Source organism: Urocampus carinirostris, chromosome 2, assembly GCF_059441175.1.
Source record: "Urocampus carinirostris isolate Australia breed hairy pipefish chromosome 2, RoL_Ucar_1.0, whole genome shotgun sequence".
NCBI classification, from domain to species: Eukaryota; Metazoa; Chordata; class Actinopteri; order Syngnathiformes; family Syngnathidae; genus Urocampus; species Urocampus carinirostris.
Genome location: NC_142350.1, coordinates 5,272,131 through 5,297,490, shown reverse-complemented (window position 1 = coordinate 5,297,490; position 25,360 = coordinate 5,272,131). Strand labels below are relative to the sequence as shown.

General features: G+C 39.5%; 1 protein-coding gene across 3 annotated transcripts; it reads right to left on the bottom strand.

The window, feature by feature from the left end:
- Positions 1 to 1,496: 1,496 nt before the first annotated feature.
- susd5 (sushi domain containing 5) lies at positions 1,497 to 24,952 on the bottom strand. 3 transcript variants are annotated; one of them, XM_088328514.1, is made up of 6 exons: positions 24,892 to 24,952; positions 22,379 to 22,547; positions 11,455 to 11,564; positions 10,318 to 10,506; positions 4,967 to 5,917; positions 1,497 to 4,852 (listed from the first exon to the last, which is right to left on the bottom strand). In XM_088328514.1, exons 1-6 carry the CDS (start codon positions 24,950 to 24,952, stop codon positions 4,209 to 4,211), a joined length of 2,124 nt encoding a protein of 707 aa, XP_088184640.1. In that variant the 3' UTR covers positions 1,497 to 4,208. The 3 variants fall into 3 exon arrangements, with proteins under 3 accessions (XP_088184640.1, XP_088184641.1, XP_088184639.1); XM_088328515.1 differs by having other exon boundaries at positions 1,497 to 4,958; positions 5,118 to 5,917; XM_088328513.1 differs by having other exon boundaries at positions 1,497 to 5,174; positions 5,205 to 5,917.
- Positions 24,953 to 25,360: the final 408 nt, after the last annotated feature.

The following is a 25,360-nucleotide window of genomic DNA, read 5'->3' as shown; positions in this document are numbered from 1 at the left end:
ACGATGTCACTTAAATGCGTCATTTCAAATATCATTCGGAAGGTTGAAGTCTTGGGATTCAAGAAATGCCAAACATTTCTATGTTTCTATTTTCTTTTTCGCTCACAACTTTACTGTGCATATGACAATAAACACTTGGAATTGAGTTTAATTCACTCAACTCATCACAGCAACATCAAGATCGTTCTAAAACAAGATACCGGGAAAATATAAAGCCGCATAACTCACCTAAGTTCTCACGTTCAATAATGATACGCAATCATGGTCTTCTTACAACCGTGAGTGAAGTAAATCCAGGAGAGTAGAATATTTACAAATACAGACTAATGAAACATGTTTCTTTATGGCGTACTGTAGCAAGCTTGCTACGCCATTGCTAAACTCGGCCGATTGCAGGGTTTGTTTTGGCCATCTAGCCAATCCGAGGCTCCGACTAACTTCAGCCAATAGTGATCGATTCAAATGATGATTGACACATTGGTTAGCCAATGAAACGCCGGTATATAAATCCCAGCATACACCGCGGACTACTCCACGTTCGGGGTAAAATCGAGTCGGCGGCTGTTGAGTAAGTTGCGAGACCTTGCGAATTTAATATTGAGCCATATATAAGGCGCACTGTGTTGTAAGGCGCATGGTCAGCTTTTGAAAAAAATTAAGACTTTTAGGTGCGCCTTATAGTGCGGAAAATACGGTAATAAAAAACACATATACTATCTCATAAACAGGATTTCCAATGTCACCCGTCTTCCTTATTTACCTGATTCAGACATCTTATTCTTTTTTTCCACACTGTATCCTTCTCAAACCACTCTTGTTAGCCACTTGGCTGCAGGCTATGGCTGGCGACTAGCTGCGATTGTTATTGTTAGCTACTCCTTTTCCATCCTTCAGTTTCACCCATATTCCTCTGCTGATTCACACAATTCAGGCATATTCTACTTTTTTCCGCTGTTTCCTCCTCTAGCGACACATGTTAGGCACTGGGCTGCAGGCCTAGGATTGCCACTGTTGTTCTTGTTAGCTGCTACATGTAAATAAAGCTTGTGCCATCCTTTGCCAGCTTGTCATGCAAGCAAATGTTGCCAAGTTCTGTGATTAGGCATCTTGTGTTTTTTATTCATTGTCTCTTTCTCTGGCCACTCATGTTGGCTATTTGGTTGCAGGCTTTGGCTTCTTGCTAGCCGCTATTGTTATTTTTAGCTGCTCCGTGTAAACAAAGCTTGCTCTTGAATTCCTTTGCTGGCCTTTTCATTAGCTTCTCCGACTAGCCACTGAAGTTAGTCATGCACACTAGCTTTGTGTTAGTCTTGTTTTTTTAAAAGCAGGTCACACAACAAGTACAGAGCTAGCATTGGCAAATTAGCATTAGCTAGCCGGCAGACAAATCAGGACATATTGTGTAAGTCGGGTCTGTTCAAAAGCAGATCGACAACACATTACCAAGCTAGAAAACGTGTACAATCTCATGCCATTATTACACACTTTCACTTTAAGGCACTTTTTGTGATTGTAATATAATGTAATAACAATAAAGAATCTTACTTTTCAGATTTTATTTCAGCTAACAGGACACAAAAGATGCTAAAAACAACAGAAACAGACCTCACCCACTCCCTTCTTTCTCCACAAATAGACACTGTACATTTTATTGCTATTTCTATGTTATACCACAATATATCACACTTGAAATACACATTACGCACACTCTGAATCGTTACCGTGAGTAATAATCACACCAACAAGTAAATATCATCATCTGTTACATTCATCATCACGGTGACACATTGAAAGATTTTATTAGCGACTGTTCGGCGTTTTAGATGATTAATTATTTCCATTATGAACACTGATTAAAAGTCATGAAGAAAAAACAAAACGCGAATATAGCAAACGTATAAACAATAATATCAAGCAAAATACCACAATGTGCAAAAAAGACTCATTTCTTAAAAATATTTCAACATATTCTCCTATTTTTTTACCCTAGGAAAAATAAACAAAAACATCCTACTACCATTTATTATTGATAGCTTTTATCTAATATGTAGGGTTAACAGAATTTCAAAATACAAAAAAAATGTGATCCAAAAGAAGCAAAAATAGGAAAATTAATGCTTTTGTCTGTGTTTTCAATTATATTGTGGTAAGAACAGTCTAGAACTGGGGTCACCAACCTTTTTTGTCACTGATTATCACGAAAGGCTACCAGTCAAATTATTACTATGTTATTACCATGTTATTATCAGTTTGTAATTGATAAAAGTAAGGTGTAATGGGAATTATGGTCTAAATGTGCATTTTATACTATATTCTATCCAATATATACTTTTACGTTTATATTTCTATAGTGCGCAATAAGTGTGTGGTTTTACGACTTCGCAAACGCCTTCAGGGCCTGGAGACTAGGTTTCCCAAGCCAAAGGAACATTGTCTCTACAGCTAGGAGGCCACTGGTGGGCTCCCTATCTGCACATAACTCCTTTCGGCTAAGGACAAGAGCATAAGCTTCCTAAGCCAAAGGAACAATTTCTCTACAATTATGAGGACACTGGTAATTTTCTTAAGACTCCTATTTATTTTCAAACTATGAACTGCTGTGATGTATAATTTATTTTACTGGCACGCTATCTAGCGACCAACATTATACACTGCATTTAAATATGTGATTCCTGTCTAAACCAATCAGAATGCGCTTTCGTGCAAGTGTTTTATTCTATTCTCCAATCAGAAGTCTATGAAACGGTATAAGAAAGAGGCTCACGCTTCAGTCCGTGGGATTATTTCATAGCAAACCAAGAACGCAATTTTGCCTTGTTTCAATGTGCTTGCTTTTCTTAAATAAACGAGTTTGATTGTAACTCAAAAGTCTTTTGTTTCATTCGGACATCGTTTTGAACCTGACGTTAGGCTAATTATTATAAGTAGGGTTTTGATATTAACTGTTTCTTTTGTTACTGATTAGCGGGAAGAGTCACCGTCATGTTATTATTAGGTTGTAATTATTAGCAGTAGTGCTAAAACAGGCCCAATAACAAAAATTACCAGTAAATCGCAATGGCCCACCACTGTTGAGCTAGTTTGTGTTTGCAGGCTACTCAAGTTATTTGGGGGGGTTATGGTTTACCCGCGGGCCTTATGTTTGTGACCCCGGGTGTTTTTTTTTTTTCCACAAAACTCAACATTCTCTTCTACTGTGTCGTTAGTTTTATTTTCGATTCAAAATAGACAACACTTAATAATAGCTAAATGAAACGGAAAAACAAACAAAAAATAATTGTACACAAGTTTAAACGACAAAAATCCGAGAAAGTGATTATATTTGGGGGAGGGGGGAATCTGTATTCTCCCGGCAAAAAAATGTGTTGAGTGTTAACACCAAAATTAGAATATAAAAAGGACAAAGAAAATGTCAAATGTTTTAAAATGAGTCAAATGGCTAACATTTAACTTTTTGTTTAAATATTTTTTTCTGATTCCAGTGGATAATCGGAAGGATTTTAGCTAAAACTTTTTATTTAAATGCTATTTTAGTATAAGCCATTTTGGGCTAATAAGCATAGATATAACAATCAATTAAGCAGGTAGCTACTGTTGATATGCAAACAGTTAATAAACCTCAACTGGACCCTCTCTATCTCCCCAAATCTAACAAATGCTGAAATAAAAATGTCGAATTTAACCCCCAAGTTGTTACAATGGTGATAAGCCGGCCGGAGTTCTGTCCGAAAGGCACCGCTGGCTAGCTTAGCCTTTTGCTAAAATATACCGAACAATTCATCAAAATGGAACAACTTCAGAGGGTCCACTTTGTTTCACCTTTTACGGTGGCTCACCTTGTGTTTCAAACAGCATCCCCCCAAAATTGGACACAACATCTACCCTCAAAAGCTCCCGTGAAATTTGCTACGCCTGATATGCTTCTAAAGGATCCCCCCCTGAAATTCAGTACGTGTAGTGTATCATAAAAAGCACCTACCAAAATTCAGAATGCCTTGTGTAGACTCAAAAGCACCCCTGGCCAAAATTTGGCATGCCTGGTGTACCATCAAAAACTCCCCCTGAAATTCACCACCTCTTAGTGTAACCTTAAAAATTCCTCAAACAAAATAGAGCACTCCTGGTGTACCCTCAAAAGCTCCGTCCTGAAATTTAGTATACCTGGTATCCCCAAACCCCCAGAATCCAGCACACCTGGTGTACCTTCCCTAAACCTTCTGCTGCATTTCCATGTGCTGTCCACTTTGTCCTTTCCCGTTCATGTTGTACTCGGAGCTTTTCTGCTGCCGCCGCCGGTAGCACCACACCGTCAAGATCACGGCCGCTGCCACCAGGCAAACCGCCGCAATAACAGCCGCTACAATAGGGCCCCGGCGCGAGGGGCTGGGCGGCGTACACTTCTCCCCGGTGCATACCGTCTCACCCTTCTCACCTTCTACTTTGCCTTTTTCCCCAGTTTTACCTGGTAAGTTGTGTCGGGGGTTGTCTCCCGTTGCCCCGTGGTTGCCATCCTTGCTATCTGGGAAGGGGTGTTCGGTGAAATCCAGAAGCCAGGAGTTAGTGGGGACCACCTGTTGGGTGTCATAGTCTAGCGAATCAAAGGAAGAGGAAGGGTTGTCCGGGACGGTCAATTCAGGGACGAGGTCTTCGACCTCATTTGTGTGGCCTAACACCGGGTGTCCGTCCAGCCAGGTCTCGTCCGTGGTGGTGGCGACTTCGACGTGATCTCGGGTGGGGTTTTGGCTCGTTTCCCTCGAGTCGGGGATAAGGACTTGGTGACGATGGTCGTCAAGGTCTTCAAGGCTATCATGTTCGGATAGGCTGTCGTTCCCTTCATCTTCCTCGTGGTTATCTTCCTCGTTGAGGTCTTCCTGATCCTCATGGTCCTCCAGATGCTCGTGGCCCTCCTGATCCTCGTAGTCCTCGTGGTCCTCCTGATCTTCGTGGTCCTCCAGATCCTCGTGGCCCTTCTGATCCTCGTGGTCCTCCAGATTCTCGTAGTCCTCATGATCCTCAAGGTGCTCCTTATCCTCATAGCCCTCCTGATCATCAAGGTCCTCCTGATTCTTGTGGTCGTCATGGTCTTGTTCGTCGTGGTCTCGGTCGTAGTGTTCAACGTCCTCGTCACGATCATGTTTTTCATGGTCATCTGGTCCATCCTGTTTCTTATGATCCTCACCGTGATCAGATTTATTTTCAGATACGTTGTCCCCATGATCCTCAGGGTCCAAATGCTCCTCAGAACCACTTGCATTCTTCTGATGATGGCTGCCGTCCTCGTAGACTGCGTGTTCATCCGAGCTTTCATTCCGGCTTCCGTAATGAACCTCTTCATTCTCACCCATGTCGTAGTGATCGTGGAGGTGGTCCTCGTAGTGGTCCAGTTCTTTCTGCTGGATTGGAATTTGCTCCACCTGACTCCCGTCGCCGTGAACAAGAGTCACTTGACCGCGGTCGTTGAGATTTTCCTCGGATTGACTGCCGGAGGGGCGAGGAGTTGTGGTAAGGGTAACAGGGTTGATGGAGACTGGGTTCTGTTCCTGAAAGGCGTCGGAAGGAAACCAAAAGAGATGTTTTTGAGACAAGAGGGACATAGTTGGGTGTGTAGACGCTGTGGTTGTCGTTTGTTCCTCCTGTCCCCAATCCAGATGCTCAACCGAGACCACAACTCCTGGTTGTTCGCTACCTTCCCTCGTTTCTTTAGAGTCCACACTGTCTACATCCACCTCTTGTTGTACAGCCGGGTTTCTATCCTCTTGTTCTTGCTCAAAGGTGATATCTCTCTGCTCCTGGTCTCTTGGTTCTTCCGGGTCTATGGCGGTTCTGTGATCCTGCGCAAGTCCATCGTCTTCAGTTTGGTGTTTTGGATCAGGATATGTAAATTGGTCTTCGTAATCTACATGAGTCTCCGTTGAGTCTGCAAGGACAAAATGACAACTGTATCAGGATTTGTTAACTTGTCTTTGTCGTCCAAGTCAAGTCAATCGAGTCTGCAAGGACAGAACGACGATTAGTTCTGGAAGATTGTTAAAAATTACTTAGAACATGTCACTCATCCAGAAACAAACTTTGAGTAGATAATCAATCAAAAGCATAGCATGACGAGGTGGAGGAATAAGTAACTGAACACTCGGCCAATGGAGACTCAAACAGCAATTGAAACAATTTCTGACCAAGCATACCATGAATACTTGCCAAACATTTATAGGTATCCATATCTTAAAGAGGATGATATGCAAAAAACCTAAGGAAGGGGGAATAAGTAACGGAAGCTCCACCGTAAAGAGCAATTTTAACTGATTTGCACCAAACAATTAAGGTCAGGTGTGTGCTCAATCACTCATGATTTTCTTACGGCTGGACTGCCTATTATGAAAAACAAACAATGACAGGAGGGGGTAGGGGTTGTTAAGTAACTGAATCATCTGCTCAAGGAGCCTCAATGACCATTGAAACCAGTTTTTGCCCAATAAACGACTTAAAGTTGTCCTGCCGACTATAAAGAGAAAACAATGACAGAATGGGGAAGAATAAGTGACTGAACCCTCTTGAAACCAATTTTCACCAAATAATTGAAGTCAGCTGTGTGCCGAATCACTGATGAGTCGCTTAAAGTTGCCCTGCCCACTTTAAAAAAGTAAACAATGGCGGATGGGGGAGGACAAAGTTATTCAACTTTCTGGTTAAGGAGATCCAAAGAGCAATTGAAACCCATCCATTATCTTCACCACTTATCCACAGTAGGGTCGTGTGGGTGCTGGAGCCCATCCCAGATATCTTTGGGCAGGGGACACCTTGAACTGGTTGCCAGCCAGTCGCAGGGCACACAGAGACAGACAACTCACTTGCTCATTCAGGCCTAGGGACAATTTTGACCAGCTAATTAACCTGACATGCATGTTTTTGGAATGTGGCAGGAAACCATAGTTCCCCTAGGAAACCCAGGCAGGCACAGGGAGAACATGCAAACTCCACACGGGGATAGTGCAGTAGCTGGACTTAAAACCTGAACCTCTGCACCATGGGGCTGCACGCCAACCACCCATCCGCTGTGCCGCCCGCAATTATCACCAATTTTGAATAAGTAATTGAAGTCAGGTGTGCCCTCAATCACTGATGACATGTTTTTTGTCAATTAGGCTCAGAATGTGTATTGTTCCTCCCCACAATCATGCAGATATGTTCCAAAATATTCCATGCGCCATAGATCTTGGGGAATAAATCTTCAATGTGAACTGTTTGACCTCATATCTCCTAGAGCTGTGATGTCATCGGATGATGACGAAAACCAAAACAAGCTGCGCGCCCCGATAGAAAACAGACGGCAATTGTAGTAGTCATCAAATACATAGCACTCATTTCAGCTACAAGTAATTGGAACTTTGCCTACCACCTACAACTTTGCCGGGGTACTTCAAACTTTTTAGTCCGAGTTGATCATCAAAGGGTAAGTTTATCTGCCGTTGTGTACAGCGTGCGTTCCTTTTTTGTCTTCGCCTCATCTTAGGTATGTGATTGTGACTTTTCACCTCATGTTTTCTGCCGCTTGTCTTGCAATCAATATAATATAGTCCAGATAGCTCTTCAGTAGCGTGCAGGCTCCCGAATGCTTCAAGTTTTGTTTGGTTTAGCTTAGCACCGTTAACAGTCGGCTAGCTGGCTAGCCTAGCTCGCTCATTGTTTTTTTTCCCGGCCCGGTTCGTGGTTATCCTGGCTGCTTACTGCATATTTTTGGGTCCCTTCTACCGCCAGCGTTCCAGGTTTGTCCTCTATTGCAGTCAGCTAGCCTGTTGTGTCACGGCTCGCTTAGCCCATGGTTGCTCTCAGTGTGTTATTTTTGACAGTTCGCCCCATTTTGGCTGCACGCCATTTGTTGTCCCATTGCCGCACCCACCTGCCACATAGCACCTATCCTTTCATCACAAAAACGACAAAAATCTTGGCTTAAAACCCTTTTCCAGTAGTGAACATGAAAACCAATAGGGTGACTGGCTTTGTAGGGTGCCGGTGTTCTTCACATGACGTCAGAGCTCAGGAAGTCCAAGATGAAACAGACTGTCTTCAAAATGCATTATCTCAGAAAATGATTGGAATGTACCAATGACATATATCTATTTAGATATTATTCAAAAAAGGTGTACTATTTTCTCACATTTAGTATGTTTTAGAAATTGGGAATTCCTTTGACCGTGCCCTGCCCGCTACAAAAAGAAAATGACAGACAAATAAGTTACTGAAACCTGGGCAAAGATTATTCCTGATCCATTTGTCAGACTGATCTGCAGCTACAGTAGCGATCTGGTTTAAGTTATTTCTACCAAAGGCCGTAATATGAAATGGGACGGTTGTTACTTATTCCTCCCTTTCTCTCATTGTCACAAGCTATCCCTATTAAAATATCGAAACCTCTGAACATTTGATTGGTTTTAGTTCAAGCAGTTTTTTTTACTTCTTCTCAGCTTTCAAAGCATTTCTTACACTCCTTCTTCTACTTCGGCTGCGAATAGGGCCATGCCACGGCATGTATCACCCTGGTGCCACTTCAACCCTTTTTCATTTGAACTCACAAGGGCGACATTGTTCCCTCAAAGTGGCAGGAAATATGCCACCGAAACAGGGTCTGAGGTTGGGATGGAAAGGAAATTGCCCTTCAGCGGGGTAAAGAAACCTATGCTTAGTTAAGCTCCCAGTACGGCTGATGAAAACATGGTAATATGGAAATACTGAGAATAATGACCTGCGTTTCTGTATTTTGGGATTACTGCGAGCTTTGTTTCCATGGTTATCATGTATTTTCTTCTCCCTTTAGCTTCACTGCAAGCTTAGGGACGCATAGCAAATAATAAATACAAAAAATTGTAATGGCCGAGCAACTTAGTGAGGTAAGCCCTTTGGTGTGCTTTCTCCATATTTTCTGTTCAAAGTAAGCTTTGTTTTATGGTTGCTTTTCTTTTTGGCATCACTGCGTGCCTACATAGCGTATAAATATTGTCGAAAAAAAAATCTAGTATTGCATGCCTGATCATCGACTGGTTACAGCAAAGCAACTTCGCCTGCCTGCCTTTGTTCTTTGATAATTGCAAGCTTCTTTCCCATGGTTACCCTGTTTGTGCTTCTTCCTTTAGCATCACTGTGAGCTTTCACAATACCGTGTATAAATACTGTACAAAAACACAGTATTCTATTGCTAAGCATCGACTGGTTACAGCCAAGTAACTTAGCCTGCCTGCCTTGTATTCCTCGATAATCGCAATCTTCCTTTCCATGGTTATCATGTTTTTAAATCTCCTTTTAGCATCACTGAAAGCCTTCACAGCGGATGAAAATAGTACAAAAAATGCTTCATTGTATCACCTTCCAAAGTCTCAACAAAGCACACAAGATTCACAACTAAATATAAAGACGGAAAGGCATTGTGGGAGGTAACCAATAGCAAACCAGCAACTGGTATGACGTCGACCAATAATAGACAGTGAGTTTTAAGTTTTAAAGCACAAAAAAATCATTTGTTGTCGATGTCATATAGTGGGGAAGAAGCCGGAATAAGGGTATTCCACACCGAAACGTTAAAATATTATAAGGTGGGGTCGCCATATCCCGGGGGTCTACCGCAATGTTTTTCAACTCTTTTTGAACCAAGTTACACTCTTATTTATAAAAAAGTTCTGAGGCACACCATCCGTCGAAAATGATTGAAAATGAAGTTATGTCAAATATTTCACTGTACTACCTCATAAGCAGATAATTAGGATATGAAAAGAAGAAAATAATACTTAAAATAAAAAAAAATGATGTACTTTATTTATATTTTTATTTTTTACAGTGCAATCTTAAACCGCTTTGTTGAACAAATTAAGTTATAAATGTACTGTGCTACCTCATGAGCTGATAATTAGTATATAATAATAATAATAATAATAATTTCCTTGTATTGTCATTCTGTGTAACAATGTACACAGAACGAAATGTCGATTGCACCTGACCCGTTGTAGCGAGCCGATGCAGCCGCAGCCAACAGAGGGCGCCGCCGACCACTTTTTAAGTCTTAGGAATGACTCGGCCGGGGCGCGAACCACCGACCTCCCAGTCTCAAAGCGGGCGCCTTACCATCTAGGCTACTGAGCAGTAGATACAAATCTACTGCCACCTACTGATATGGATGACTATTACAGTTCCTCGTCTGAAGATATCAAAAATACTGAATAATAGCCTGATTTTTTGGAATGTTAAAATTGGGCAAATTCCAGCAGCACACTAGACAAGGTCTCACGGCACACTGGTTGAAAAACGCTGGTCTTGCGTAATCCCCCCCCATACCTTTAAGGCAAATCTGTACCAGTCCGTACCACTCTCCGCAGCTGTCGCACAGCAAGCTGAAGGCGCTGTGCCCATTTGGCATAACGTAGCCCGGCGCGCAAGAATAAAGGAGCTCGTCGCCCAATTCCAAGCCGCCGTGGCCTTGGAGGCGGGCGTTGGGGAAAGAGGGCGGGTCCCCGCATGGCACGCCTGTTAAAAAAACACCCAAAAACTTTAGATCAGGGGTCTCAAGAGTGGTGCCCACGGGCACCAGAGAACCCCCTGAGGACAACTGGGGTGCCCGCGGGATTGTTCTGAAAATAGATTGCCAGTGCTGGGTCATTGTGATTTACTAGTAAGTGATTTTTTTCATAATGACTGAGTCAATTCAATCACATTTTTTACTTGTCTGTCCGTCTGTCTGTCTTACTTTCTGTTTATGTATCTCCCCTTCTTTTCTTTATTTCTTTTGCTTTCGCTTTCGTCCTTTCATTTGGCTTCCTCTCTTTATCTTTCTTTCTTTCTTTCTTTCTTTCTTTCTTTCTTTCTTTCTTTCTTTCTTTCTTTATTTCTCTTTATCCTTCTCTTACCATCTCTCTCACCTTCTTTCTTTATTTTGTTTCTTTCTCTTTATCCTTCTCTTACCATCTCTCTCACCTTCTTTCTTTATTTTGTTTCTTTCTCTTTATCCTTCTCTTACCATCTCTCTCACCTTCTTTCTTTCTTTTGTTTCTTTCTCTTTATCCTTCTCTTACCATTTCTCTCACCTTCTTTCTTTCTTTTGTTTCTTTCATTCTTTTGTTCTTCCTTCTCTCTTTCTCTCTTTTTATCTTTCTCTCCCATTCTTTCTCTCCCTTTCTTTCTTCCATTATTCTTCCCTCCCTCTCCTGTTTTCTGACTCTCTCTTTCTTATTCCCTCTGTCTTTTTCTTTTTCTTCTCTCTTGCTTTCTCTTTCCATCTCTTTTTTCTGTCTCTCTCTTTGACTGTCTTTTTTCTCTATTTTTTTCTACTTCCAATAATTAACCTGGTAATGACATAATGACACAAAACTGGTTGCTCTTTGTCCTAATAAGTAGCCAAAAGTACCTCGAGGCTTGAGAAAGGATGGAGAGCCCTGCTTTTAATTGTGTTTGTTACTTTTCTATCGTTCTACAGACCTTTGTCTTTGATGCAGAATGCCTTGGAGCTGGATGTATCGCCTGTGGCGTTTTCCGTCCTCACGTCCACGGCTTTAAGGGAGCCACCCACATAGTTGCACACAGTGGTCCTGGAAGGAAATGAGTGTGTTATGTAGTGACCCCTTTGGTGTGAAAAACATGTATTTGTTTAACTAAAACAACGATTTAAGTATCAAGCAAAAACACAATGTTTTTTCTTTGAATAAAAGCACATTTGCCTTTTTTTCCACAGTTTCCACCTCTAGCCATTCATGTGAGCCACTTGTCTGCAAATTATGGCTCGCTGCTAGCCGCTAATAAATATAGTTAGCTACTACAAGTAATTGAAGCTCACGGCCTCTTTCCACAGCTAGTCATTCAAAGCGAATGTCGCCAAGTCTCATTATTCGTGTGTCTTCTACTCCCCCCCACTGTTTCTTTCTCTAGCCGCTCACGTAAGCCACTCGGCTGCAGGCGATAGTTTGCCGCTAGCTGCTATTGTTATTGTTAGCTGCTTCAAGTAATTAAAGCTTTCTGCGTCTTTCCATGGCTAGTCATGCAAGCAAATATTGCCGAGTCCTGTGATTCGGGTGTCTTCCACTTTACTTCCCCACTGTTCCCTTCTCTAGCCATTCACATAAGCCACTTGGCTGGAGGCTATGGCTCACAGCCAGCCATTACTGTTATGGTTAGCTACTCCAAGTAATCAAAGCTAGCTGCGTCTTCCACAGCTGGTCATGCAAGCAAACGTCATCGAGTCCCATGATTCAGGTGTCTTCCATGTCCCGCCCCCACAGTTTTCTTCTCTAGCCACTCACATAAGTCACTTAGCTGCAGTTTACACATAGCCACTAGCCGCTATTGTTATACAGTATATACTTGCTGGATCTTTCCACAGCTGGCCATGCAAGCAAACGTTGCAGAGTCCCGTAATCCAGGTTTCTTCAACTCCCCCCACTGTTTCCTTCTCTAGCCACTCACATAGGGTCTAAAGCACAGGTGTCAAACAGGCGGCCCGCGGGCCAGATGAGGCCCGCTAAGGAATTGAATCCGGCCCGCGAGTCAACACTCAGAGAAGCGCAAGAGAAAAACAAGCTGCAGGTTAAAATATGTCAACTTGATGTTGCCAAAACCAGGTTCCTCTCACAAAGATACTGTATATATTTCTCTCCCTCTCTCTCTCTCTCTTTCTCTCTCTCTCTCCTCCTTTCTCCCTCTTTCCTACCCCTTTACTCCCACTCTCTGTCTCTGTCTTTTTCACTCTCTGTGTCTTTTTAACTTCATTTGCTCTAACTTTTTTCCTTTTCTCTCTTTTCTCTTTCTCTCTTCCTACCCTTCCCGCTTTCTTTTCTCTTTTATCCCCTTCTGTCTTTCTATTTCTCTTTGGATTTCTTTCTTCCTCTCCCTTTCTTTTCCCCTCTCTGACGACTTCTCTTTTTATCTCTTTTGTTTCTCACGCTCTCTCCTTTTTTCCTCCCTTTTCCTGCCCTCTCTCCTTTTCCCTCCCTCTTTCTCTCATTTCTTTATCTCTCTTTTTCTTTCTCTTTAATCTACTAGTCCGGCCCCCGACAGAATGTTTGTTCTATCGTGTGGCCCCCGAGTTAAAATGAGTTTGACACTCCTGGTCTGAAGGGTATGGCTCGCCAACAGCTCTTATTGTTAGTTTCTACTGCTTCGTCCTTCAGTATCTCTAACCTTCCACATCTTGTCCAGCAAATAATAATTGTTGAGTCCCGTGATTCAGGTCTCTTCTAATTAACTGTTTCCTTTTCCTCCCACTCATGTTAGCAATTTGGCTGCATTCAGGGTTCCGACGCTTGACAAATTCAGCTTTTTCTTGCTACTTTTTGCCAGCCTTTTCAGTAGCTACTCTCACTATCTGCTAACGTTAACTACTTATTTCTGAGTTAGTACAGAGGTATCATTACCAAACTAGTATTAGCAAGTCAGCTTACATATCAGCAAAGATTAAGTAAGTCTGGTTTGTTTTAAAGCGGAATTATGAAATGAAATGATCTGCATTTATATAGCGCTTTTCAAGTCGATGACTTCCCAAAGCGCTTTACAATGTGCTCCACATTTCCCAATAGCGGTCTTGTATTGCAGCCATGTAAGACGCTAACCTGCTTATTGGGGGTATTAGGGGTTCAGTGTCTTACCCAAGGACACTTCGACATGTAACACAGACAAGCCGGGATTCGAACTGGGATCCCTTGATCCCAAGACGAGCGTTCTACCTCCTTAGCTACTGCCGCCCCAATTACCGAGCTCGCATTAGCTAACTAGCATTAGCGAACTAGATTCAGCTTGACACAAGGCTACAATAACCTTTTGTGGTAAAATATTAAACACTATCACTAAAAAAGAGGCTACTTTGTTCGAGGAAATTAACTACAGGGTCTACAAGCAACTGAACATGTTTTGTAGGACCGATTGTAGACTGTATCTCCTGCACAAACATTCACACACTGTTAACCGGATTTCCTTGAGAAAATATTATGTCGGCATATCAGGGAGTAATGCGGCGTGGCTTTATCGTGGCACCGGTTGGCAAAGAAACACATGTCTAGCTCTCAAATCCAACACTAATTGCTAGTGTGAGCCATAGACTACAAGCGCATGTGAACGTAGGCTTAAGTACAAAATTTAGATGGCCAGCACAGGACTGAAGCAAATCCTCATGCTAATAAACATGCTAATTGGTAACTCACAGGCTAATGGATTAGCTTAGTAAGCTTACAAAAGGCAAAAACATTTTGGTTCTTTTTAAAACTTTTCAGTAACAATGAAAGAAATTTATTGAGCAAATTTTCAAGCTAATGGAGATGCTCATTGCTAACTCACATGGATTATTAAGCTAAGAAGAAGTATGTTTTTTTTGTTGTTCTTTTCAGAGCTTCGAAGGACAATGGATGACATTTATCAAGCAAATTTAAATGCTAATGAACATGCTAGTTAGTAACTCACAGGTAAATTGATTAGCCTGCTAAGAAGCTAACAAGAACTAACATGTTTTTTGTTCCTTTAAGAAGTTTAGGAAGCAAATTCTCATGCTAATTATAGTGCAAATTGGTAAGTCACGGGCTAACCTATTAGATGACAATGAAGCTAACAAGAACCATTTCTTGTGTGTTTGCTTGAGAACTTTGAGTGAGATTTGAAAAAAATGTATCAACCAAAATTCTAATGCTAATGAGTGTGCTAATTGGTACCTCACAGGCTAACTAAGAAGCTACCAAAAGTTAACATTTGTTTTTGTTTCTTTCAGAATTTGAAGTAACAATTCATTAAACATAGCAAGCAGATCCTCAAGCTAACAAACGTACTATTTGGTCAGATACAGGGTAACAAAAAGCGAACATTTTTTGGGGCAGAATTTTGAGTGACGTATTAAATTTATCTCAAGATGATGAACGTGCTAATTGGTAACTCTTAGGCTAACTTAGCTAACTGAAAATATAACAAAAATTAAGATTTTAAAAAGTGTGCTCATCAGAACTTCGAGCTACAAGAAATAAAATCCTTTAGGAAAAATAACGAATGTGCTAATTGGTACCTCACGGGATAATAGATAAGCTAACTAAGAAGCTAACAAAAAAAAACTAACTTTTTTTATTTTTGAAAGGGAAGAGCTAACTATTGGAGAAGCTAACAGACTGTCAATTCGACAAAAATGCAGTTTGCGCATATTTAACAATCAAAATACCTTACTTCATAAAAGATAAACTAAATTTACAAAACCACTTAAATTAATGATTCATTCCTAAAGGGTGATCCTATATAATAACATGTTATGATATGTAAGGCTCACTGGATTATAAGGTGCACCTGTGATTTTATTGTAAATTCATGTTATTTTAGGTGTCCCTCACAGTCTGAAAATACGGTAATTGTTCTCATTTAAAGTATTGGTTTTGTATTTGTATTAGTATTTTTTTAACATGATTTTCTTAGTAAAATTAAATACTAGTTGAAATGAGCAAGATTAATAACAAAAAATGTACTTTCTTTTGTCTTTTAAGTATATTTGCCCCACTAAAATAATTCTCAAAATGTAAAAGAAGTAAAATATTATGGGATGCGTACCTTTTTTGGTAGTTGAACGGCAATACTTTACTTGAAAATGTACATTTTACCAGTTCAACTACATTTTTTCCTCATTTACCAACTGCAGTGTGTGATTGTGTGTGTGTGTGTGTGTGTGTGTGTGTGATTGGGTAAGTGTGAAGCACATTGTAAAGTGCTTTGGTAAGTCTTCAGTGACTTAAAAAGCGCTGTTTGAATACAGACCATTTAGCATTGACAAAAGAAAACAAAAATATGGGAATAAACCAAATCTAAATCGGGTTCTGATTACGCACTTTTCCCGGCAGTGCCAGTATAACACATCCCCACGATGTTTCGCACCTCCCGTTGTCATCCGTACGTCTGCTATCAGCCTCTGCCGTGACATTACGGCATTCGACAAAAATAAAACAAAACACTGGTGCTATTCTTGCTAATATAGTGTTAGCCCACTCTTTGAGGAAATTTTCCTGTGCTGCTTTTATCGTTTCAAAGAAGAAGGAGGGATGCTAACGGACATCATATTAGGTTTTGTTAATTAGCAAGCCAGTGATTAAATCTGTGGTCAATTGTGCTGATTTACTAACATTTTATATAACGATAGAAAAAGCTAACTGGCTAAGCATGAGATATACGGACATCCATGAATAAAAACCGTCTGGTCCATTTTACGACACGATTTTGTCCAGAAACAAACGTCTAAAATTGGGTTGGGTTGCGTCCAAAAGTGAGTGTTCACCTCATCCAGATCCAGTCTGAAAAATATTCTTTTTTTTCATCGTCATTTTTAAAACATGCCGGAAAAGTTTGCAAATTGTTAAAAATACTAACAAAAAACGTCAATAATTGTTTTTTGTTGTCGTTCTAGTTCAGTAGTTTGTTTTCTGTTGGTGTGCATTTGAGTTATATTAATTTGAATTAGATTTAGAATTGTCTTTATCATCATTAATAACAACAATGTATGCAACAAGATTAGACATGACACTCAAGGGTAAAACATGTAATATATAGATTTTGAAAAGAAAAAAGAGAAAAGATAATCACTATGAATAGGCAAAAAAATCATTACGATCAAAAATCATTACGATCTGGTGCTTAGAAAAACTGGCCCAAGTTGTAGTAATAATAATGCAGTAAAGAAGAATAGTGCACTCTAACAATAATGCAATAAAAATGAATCCAAAACCAATTTAGCAGAAGCAAATTAAAAAAAAAAACTATATCATTCAAATTGATTCTTTTGATGTTATTTGTTGACTATTTTTCTGATGCCACTGAATATTTTAAGTGGTTAAAGGTTGTTGTCTCACTTTCAAGAGGGCGCAGACTCTTGGTTCCAATACTGCAAGAAGGGTCAAAATTGCTGAAATTGAAAATTGAAATTGAGATAAAAGAATGGATGTCACTCAACTTCTTGCGCCTTAACTCTGAAAAGACCGAAATGTTAGTTATTGGTCTATTTAAATGCCGTGACTTGTTCTCAAAAACTAAGTACAAAATTTAGATGGCCAGCACGTAGGGTCTAAAGGGTATGACTCAGTCCAAAATTTAGGTGTCACATTTGACCCCAATTTGTCCTTTCAAACACACATGCTGCTATTATTGTCATTTAAAGGCTTCCTAAATAAATACATTCAAAACTTATATTAGATACACCATAGGTAGTTTTATTGATAGCACACGATTGCTTATCTTGTCTACAGAGGGCATCCAAAATAGATATATTCGTTAAAAACTATATACCAAGGGTCTTCAGCCTTTTTCAAGCGAAGCGCTAATTTTTGCAACTTAATAGTGCAAAGAGCACACAGTTTGATATACATTTCTAAAAAAATAATTACTTGTACTACTTACTATGTCGTTACAATGATATTACCAGGTTTATTATTGGAATTAGTCAGAAGAAAGAGAGAAAAACAGACAGAAAGAAAGAAAGAAAAAAAGAGAGATAAAGAAAAAAAGAGATAGAAAGAAAGACAAAGCCAGATAATAAAAGAGAAAGAGAGAGGGTGAGGGAGAGAAAAGAGAGAAAATGAAACGAAGAAAGAAAGAATGAGAAAGAAATCAAGAAAGAAAGAAAGAAGAAAGAGAGAGACAGAAAGAAAGACAGTGAATGAGAGCAAGATAAAAAGAAAGAGAAAGAGAAAAAATTGAAGACACAACCAGTTCCATATGTATTTCAGAATTTTTTTTAAAAATGGTTATTACTCATTATATTACAATGTTACCATGTTGTAATTATTATAAAAATAGGCTAAAAAAGGTTAGAAATCAAATTTGCCCTATTTTCATGTTACTGATTAGCATGGAGAGCTACCAATCTAATGTTTTTTTAACTTACGTTATTACCATGGAATTACATCCTTTAAATTATTAGAAAAGGAATAAAATGTGCGAAAATAAATGAGAAGTTTTATCTGCGCTATTTTTTTATTTCTGATTAGCACAAAGGGCTATGAGTTTGATATGTATTTTATTTGTTATTATTTATATGTTATTACTATGTTATAACCAAATTGTAGTATTGGAAAAATGATTAATATAGGCTAAAACAGGATGAAAATCTAATGTGTGCTTTTTTTTTAACTAATTACCATTAAGGTCTACCAGTTTTGTATGTATTTCCTCCCCAAAAAGAAGTATATTATTACTTTATTATCAGGTTGTTATTATTAGAAGTAGGGTGAATATAGGCTGAAACACTGTAGGTTACAAATCAAATTATTGCCGTGTTTTTGTTACCGATTACAGCAAAGGTATACCAGTTTGGTATGTATTTCTAAGAAAACCACTTATGTTTTTACTGTGTTGGTACCAGGTTGTAATTACCGTAAATTCCGGACTACAAGCCGCTACTTTTTCCCCAAACTTTCAACCCTGCGGCTTATTCAGTGATGCGGCCAATTTATGTAATTTTTCTAACAGCCGCCAGCGGCGCTCGAGTACAAAAGGTAAGATTTAGACCGGTGGAATATATGCGCCGAAGAAGACTGCAACTTCACTAAAACTGGCCGCATGCGAATGGCAACTTTTTCGCAAGTCTGCCAGTGGATCCTGACAGCGTGTGGCAGCATAAAAAACTCCACCATCACCAACGGGTTCCGAAAAGCCGGTGTTTTGCCGAGAAATACATCCCTGTCGAGAATTGCATCCTCTGTCGCTGGAGCGCGCACACGTCACTCCCGCTACTACAACCACTTTTACCTCGTTTTATCTCATTTTTATATCACTTTTCGGGAATGTAATGGCGAACATATATCCAAGACAACTTCGTCTTGCATTTGTTGGGAATGTAATACAACTTAAACCATTCTGTCTTGTATTTGTTGTGAATGTAATCGAACAGTAATGCACAACGTATATAAACCACTTTTGAGCAGGTAACGTGTTTATTTTGCCTTTTTCGACTCAAATCACTCGTATTTAAACTGATATGCACTCTACCATGAAGCTGATTATGCTGAAACGAACTGTCAAATAATCAACAGATATAAAAGTGAGATAAAACGAGGTACGTAAAAGTGGTTGCAGTAGCGGGAGCGTGGGACGACGTCTATACGACACTGAGGAAGACGACTTTAATGGCTTCAGTTCTAAGGGCCCGATCACACAGAAGCGTCTGTATCGCGGGTAAAATTTTGCGGGGTTTTTTTGCCCGCGGTTGCCCGCGATGGAAAATGCGCAAAATTGGCCAACCCGCTGTTCATCGGTGGTATGCCCGCAAAACAGACGCCGGCGACTGTTCCGCTTCCTCATCGCGTCATTTCCGCGTCATTTTCTCGTGTGGACCACGGGTATAAAAGCTGCCGAGCCGGCGTTATGCCGAGAAATGCATCCTTGCCGAGATTTGCATCCCCTCGCTACTACAACCACTTTTACCTCGTTTTATCTCACTTTTATATCACTTTTAGGGAATTTAATGGAGAACATATAACCAAAACCACTTCGTCTTGCATTTGTTGGTAATGTAATACAACTTAAACCGTTCCGTCTTTGTATTTGTTGTGAATGTAATCGAACGGTAATGCACGCCGTATACAAATCACTTTTGAGCAGGTAACATGTTTATTTTGCCTTTTTCTATTCAAATCACTCGTATTGAAACAGTTATGCACTCTACCATAAAGCTTATTTCTGCATAATAAGCTTTACGGTAGAGTGCATAACAGTTCTCAAAAGTGATTTATATACGGTGTGCATTACCGTTCGATTACGTTTACAACAAAAACAAAGACGGAATGGTTTAAGTTGTATTACATTCCCAACAAATGCAAGACGAAGTGGATTTGGTTATATGTTCGCCATTACATTCCCTAAAAGTGAGATAAAACGAGGTAAAAGTGGTTGTAGTAGCGAGGGGATGCAAATCTCGGCAGGGATGCATTTCTCGGCATAACACCGGGCTGTAGAAATCATAACCGCTCAAGACACAGTCCCGTGAAGATCAAGATTTCAAGCTATGGCACCGAAGAAGCCAATATCTTATTATTGTAATAGTTTTTCATTTTTATTTTATTATCTTGTTATGAAATGAAAAGAAATGTCAAGAAATAAAAATGGATTAAGACGAGGTCACTACGGTGACGGGGATCCATGTTCACCCCTTGACGTCAAGGGCACAACTGACGTGTGCTCGGCAAATCGCGCTGTATATACGCGGAGAAAGGCGATTGACCGTCACACGCGTAACATGCTAATTTCACGTAATAACACCGCGATACAGGCGCAGAACATGCTATGACCGTGCTCCACCCACAATTACCCGCTGAAATTTCGTGTCCTACCCACTTGTAACCACGCCCTGGCCGCGGCCATAGCACGTCGTTCCGCATCATTTCCGCGTCATTGCCTCGTGTGTACCACGTGTGCCGCCCACGGTTAACACGTGGTCTAAAGTTTTGAGCAGCGCAAAAGTTTTGAGCAGCGTAAACTTTTTCGCGCGGCCAACCTCGTGTGAATTTCCGACCGCGAGTAAAGCACTGCTGTATCTCGTCTATATGGCGATCTCAAAGCGTTCAACAGCGTCTGCTTCACTGGCAGAAATTTCTGGCCGTGATTCAGCCTCGATACGCCCGTGAAAGGCTGTGTGACCGTACCCTAAAGTTTTGAGCAGCGCAAAACTTTTTCACGCTGCCAACCGCGTGTGAAGCACTGCTGTATCTCGTCTGTATGGCGATCTCAAAGCGTTCAATAGCGTCCGCTTCACAGGCAGAAATTTCGGCTGTGTGACCGGGCCCTAAGGAGGAAGATGTGGACGGTTTACCGTGATTTTCACAAGTACCGTATGTTTTTTTTAACAGACCCGTTTACTGTGTTGCGGGCGTGTTGCTACCATTAACTGCCCGGATGAAAGTTATATTATTATTATTAAAGCTTCGAAAACTCTCTCGGTGTACTGTCTTCTTTGTAAATATGTATAATATGTATTTGCGACTGTATATTTTTGTAATGTATTTATTTGTATTTATTTGGACACTTATTCTGATATGTTTTGGATGGACGAATTAAAAAGAAGGGTAACAAATGCGGGCTGACAGGAAGTGGGGACTGGTAAAGGTGAGTGTTTGTGGACACGGCGGATAATAGTGGATATATATTTTTCCCACCCTTTGGAAATATACACTTTTTTCCTTGGATTACTTTTAACGGGACCCGGACTCTGTCGGTCTGCATCAAACCTTAAGTACCGGTATCATTTTCCGTAAATTTTGCCGGCTGCGATTCTCGGACTGTGAACTTTAATGAAGGGATATTCAGTTTCAATCGCGGGACTTAAAGTCGGGTCTGGGTTAATTTTGTGTTTGTGTTACATTCTATCTATCATTTGTTTAATGTGGGCGCATGCGGCTTATATTCAGGTGCGGCTTGTGTAAGTACAAAATCGGTTTTCTTCCTAAAATGTGGTGGGTGCGGCTTATAATCAGGTGTGCTCTTAGTCCGGAATTTACGGTACCGAAGTAGGGTGAATGTAGGGTAGAATGAGTTACATATCAATTTCTTCATTTATTCATTTATTAATTTTAGTGTTTTTGTTACTGATTACCATGAAGTTCTACCAGTTTGCTATGTAGTTTAAAAAAAATGTTATTACTATGTTATATTATTACTTTGTTACTATCAGGTTGTTACTATTCAAGTTAGGGTAGATATAGGCTAAAATAGGTTATCAAACTAATTTTGTTTTTTTTTTTTTGGTTAATGATACCTGTGAAAGTCAACCAGTTTGGTATGTATTAAAAAAACGTATTTTATTACTTTGTTATGTTATTACTATGTTACTACCAGATATTATTATGACAAGTAGAGTAGATATAGGCTAAAATAGGTTACAAATCAAGCTTTTGTTTTTTTGTCACTGATTAGCACAAAGGGCTACCAATTTCAAATGCACTTCTCAAAAAAAAACAACTTGTGTTGTTACACCGTTATTACTATGTAACTACTATGTTATAAAGACATTGCAATTATCAGTAGGGTCAAAATAGGGTAAATAAGGTTAGAAATAAATGACCCATTATTAGTGATCTATTTAGGGACACCATGATTGTGATCCTTGAAATAACGTAACAGTGGAGCACAATATGTAAAAAAAAAGTGAATAACTTGCAAAAAAACTCAACTGAAAAGGTTAGTTAGCAGCTACTGAAATAGCTGAAGAAATAACATCAAACATTTAGTGACCTCCTCCCATCACGTGCCCTTGTTTCTTGTGTATCCTGTTGCCATAGCGGCAGATGCTTACATGACACCCTTGCTCAGAATTCCCTCATCCTCGTCAGAACCTTTTTTTTCTTTTTTTTTTCTCTCGTCACGTTCCCTTTGAGGAGCAGATGAAAAATGTTTTTTTATTTTTGCTTACCCGAGAGAGCCTCCTCGAAGCCAACCCTGGGCACACGAGGAGAAGAAACACTCCACCACGGCGTGCCGAAGTTCGGACGCTGATGCCAAGCGGGCATGGTGCCCGGCGCAAGCTTGCTCGGCCCAAAAACTGGATGTCGAGTTTCCGATATCTGCCACAAATACTCGACCTGGTGTAACGAAAGAGGATTTTTTTTCACATTATTATTGTATAGATCACGGGTGTCAAACTCATGGCCTGCGGGCCGAATGTGGCCCACCCACATCATTTTATCTGGCCCGCAAGAGCTTAAAATGTCCGAGCGTCTAAAAATCAACAGGTCAAAATAGTTCTCTGACCAAAATCTACATTTCCCACAACACCTCTCGACTACGATATTTGTAACGTGACAGAACGGCACCACTACACGCCAGTAATTACAGATTGATGACAAACAGTAGAACTGAGATATAAATTATCTTAAAAACGTCCATGAATATTTTTATACAGTGATTCTGCACGAGAATTATTGGTTTCCGGATTGTGCTCATATTTAGAATTACTCTTATCTCGAGCAAATTTTCCTAATAAAATATAACTGAAAACTAATTAATTTGATCCTGGCCACCCAAAAGTTAATAATAAAAAAACTATGAAACACGTCTTCCTGATCAACAAAGACTCGTTCAAATAGTAATAAGAAAAATAAGAGAATAATAAAATGACTTAAAGCCCCGGTCTCCAGTTATAATGTCTGGAAATTCTTGTAACTTGAATTTTCTCTTGTAGGTCGGGCAAAATTATTGCTTGAGAGAAGAGCAAAGAAGTGTTCTGCTGGTTCGAGAGCGTTCTCCATCCGGGCACCGGTGCTGTGGAATGCTCTTCCCCCTGAGATCCGATCTGCAACCTCAGTGGAAATGTTTAAATCTAAACTTAAAACTCACTTCTACTCCATAGCATATGAATAACCTACTCTCCTCGTCGGCTGAAAAATAGTCTGTGTAATATAGTGTGATAATCTGTGAAGCCCTTTGAGACTCTTCGTGATTTAGGGCTATACAAATAAAAATGACTTGACTATCTCGAATGTCTCGTCGATTGAGTAGCTTGTATGTACAAGTATTACTGTATTCGATCTATAACATATTAGATAAGTGTGGTGGCATTTTTTTCAATGCAACAGTCATGTTTATGTCTTCAATAATTAGTAAATTTTGACTTTTTACACGAAGGAGTATTTACATTTGTTTTACATACTAATTACATTTAGTTATATTTATAAGTTTGAGGACAACCATTGCACGGACGTGGGCCCTGTTGAAAATGAGTTTGATACCCGTGATATAGATAGATAACACATATACATCTCAAAGAATCTGCTTTTAAATTAACACAAAAAGAGTTACGGGTGTAAATGTAACTTTTTTTTAACTGTACAGTGTCATTTTTTTTTTAACACCAAGCAGTGTTAGCGCAACAACAATGATGTGCAATTTTCTAAATTAACACTATGAAAAGTAACTCATGATAGGCTTTTTCTGATGTTAATATAACATTGGCTATCTTGCTGTATGTATATAGCACAAATCTGAATTTAAAGCAACAATAGAAAATAGCAAGCATTTTTTGGGGGGATTTAAAGTTTATAGTTTATTTATAGTTAGTATATTTATAGTTTGTAAGCCAACTGATGTGATGATAAAAAAGTAAAATATAACATTAAAATATTAAAATCTGTGTATATAGGAAACTTGTTTAATATGAAAATATATTAAAAATGTATTCAAAAAATATATACATGTATTTTATTTACTTAATATAATATTTAAAAAATCTCTATATGAAATTAATTTGAATGGAGTTAAATATAATTGTAAAAACAAATTTTACAACAAAATAAAAATGTTCCATTGATGAAAAATTATTAATTCAATTAGTAATTAATTGAATCATTTAAAAATATAGTTCAAGTCAAGTCAAGTCACATTTATTTATATAGCCCTTAATCACAAAAAATGTCTCAAAGGACTGCACAGGATTACAATTACACAATCACCTGATCTTAAACCAAAATGCGGGCAAGGAAAAACTCAAAACCTCAGCGTGAGGAAAAAAGAAACCTTGAGAAGGGGCCTCATAAGTGGTAATCCGCCTTCCAGGATCGAATACATTTAGCATTACAGTACACAAACATAGCAAACACTAGGTAACATGTTGAAAGTTGTTGGTTATATAAAACATGTGCAATATGGTAAAAAATAGATCTTTAAAATATTATACAATTGGATTTTTCTCACAATTTCTTAGTTATCATGACTTTATTAAAAAGCATAATAAATATTGTTTTATCATTGAGGGAAAAATATGCAAAATTAAAATGTAGATAATTTATCAAAGAATTACAAGCAAATCAATCACAGTTAGAAATATGACTTTTTTAAATAAAATTAAACGACAAGTAAATTTGTCAATCCCATTGATACGGAATCCTAACTTTATTGAATTTTCTAATTGTTGAAAGCGGCCTTCCTTACCGTCAGCATCGACAACAGACGCCAGCAACAAACAAGCCAAGCATCCGAGTAACTGTAGCATCCTTCTTTTTTTCCTATCCGGACACAAAAAGAGCGAGTTGAATTCTTGTGCTGGGTTTTTGCACCTTCCTCAAAAGGCTGCGGAGGTGAAAGTGAACAAGGAGGAGGCGCGATGAGGAAAATGACGAAAAGAAGAAAGGAGGAGAAAGGAGGACGAGGCCAAGGGTCCAGTTGGTAAGTGGTGGCTGTGAAAAGTGGCACCTTGCCGCCAGTCCGCTGAGGACGCACGTATTCCCGCCGTCATTTTTTGCACGCCTGAAAATTTTGACTTCATTTGGCTTCATTGTGGAAAATCACAGTGAGCAAAAAATGCCAGGAAAAGCCTACTAGACCATTGTTTATTTAGCAGTGTGCCGCAGGAAATTGCCCAATTTTATCTTTGTAAAAAAAATTATGCTGTTGTTTGCAG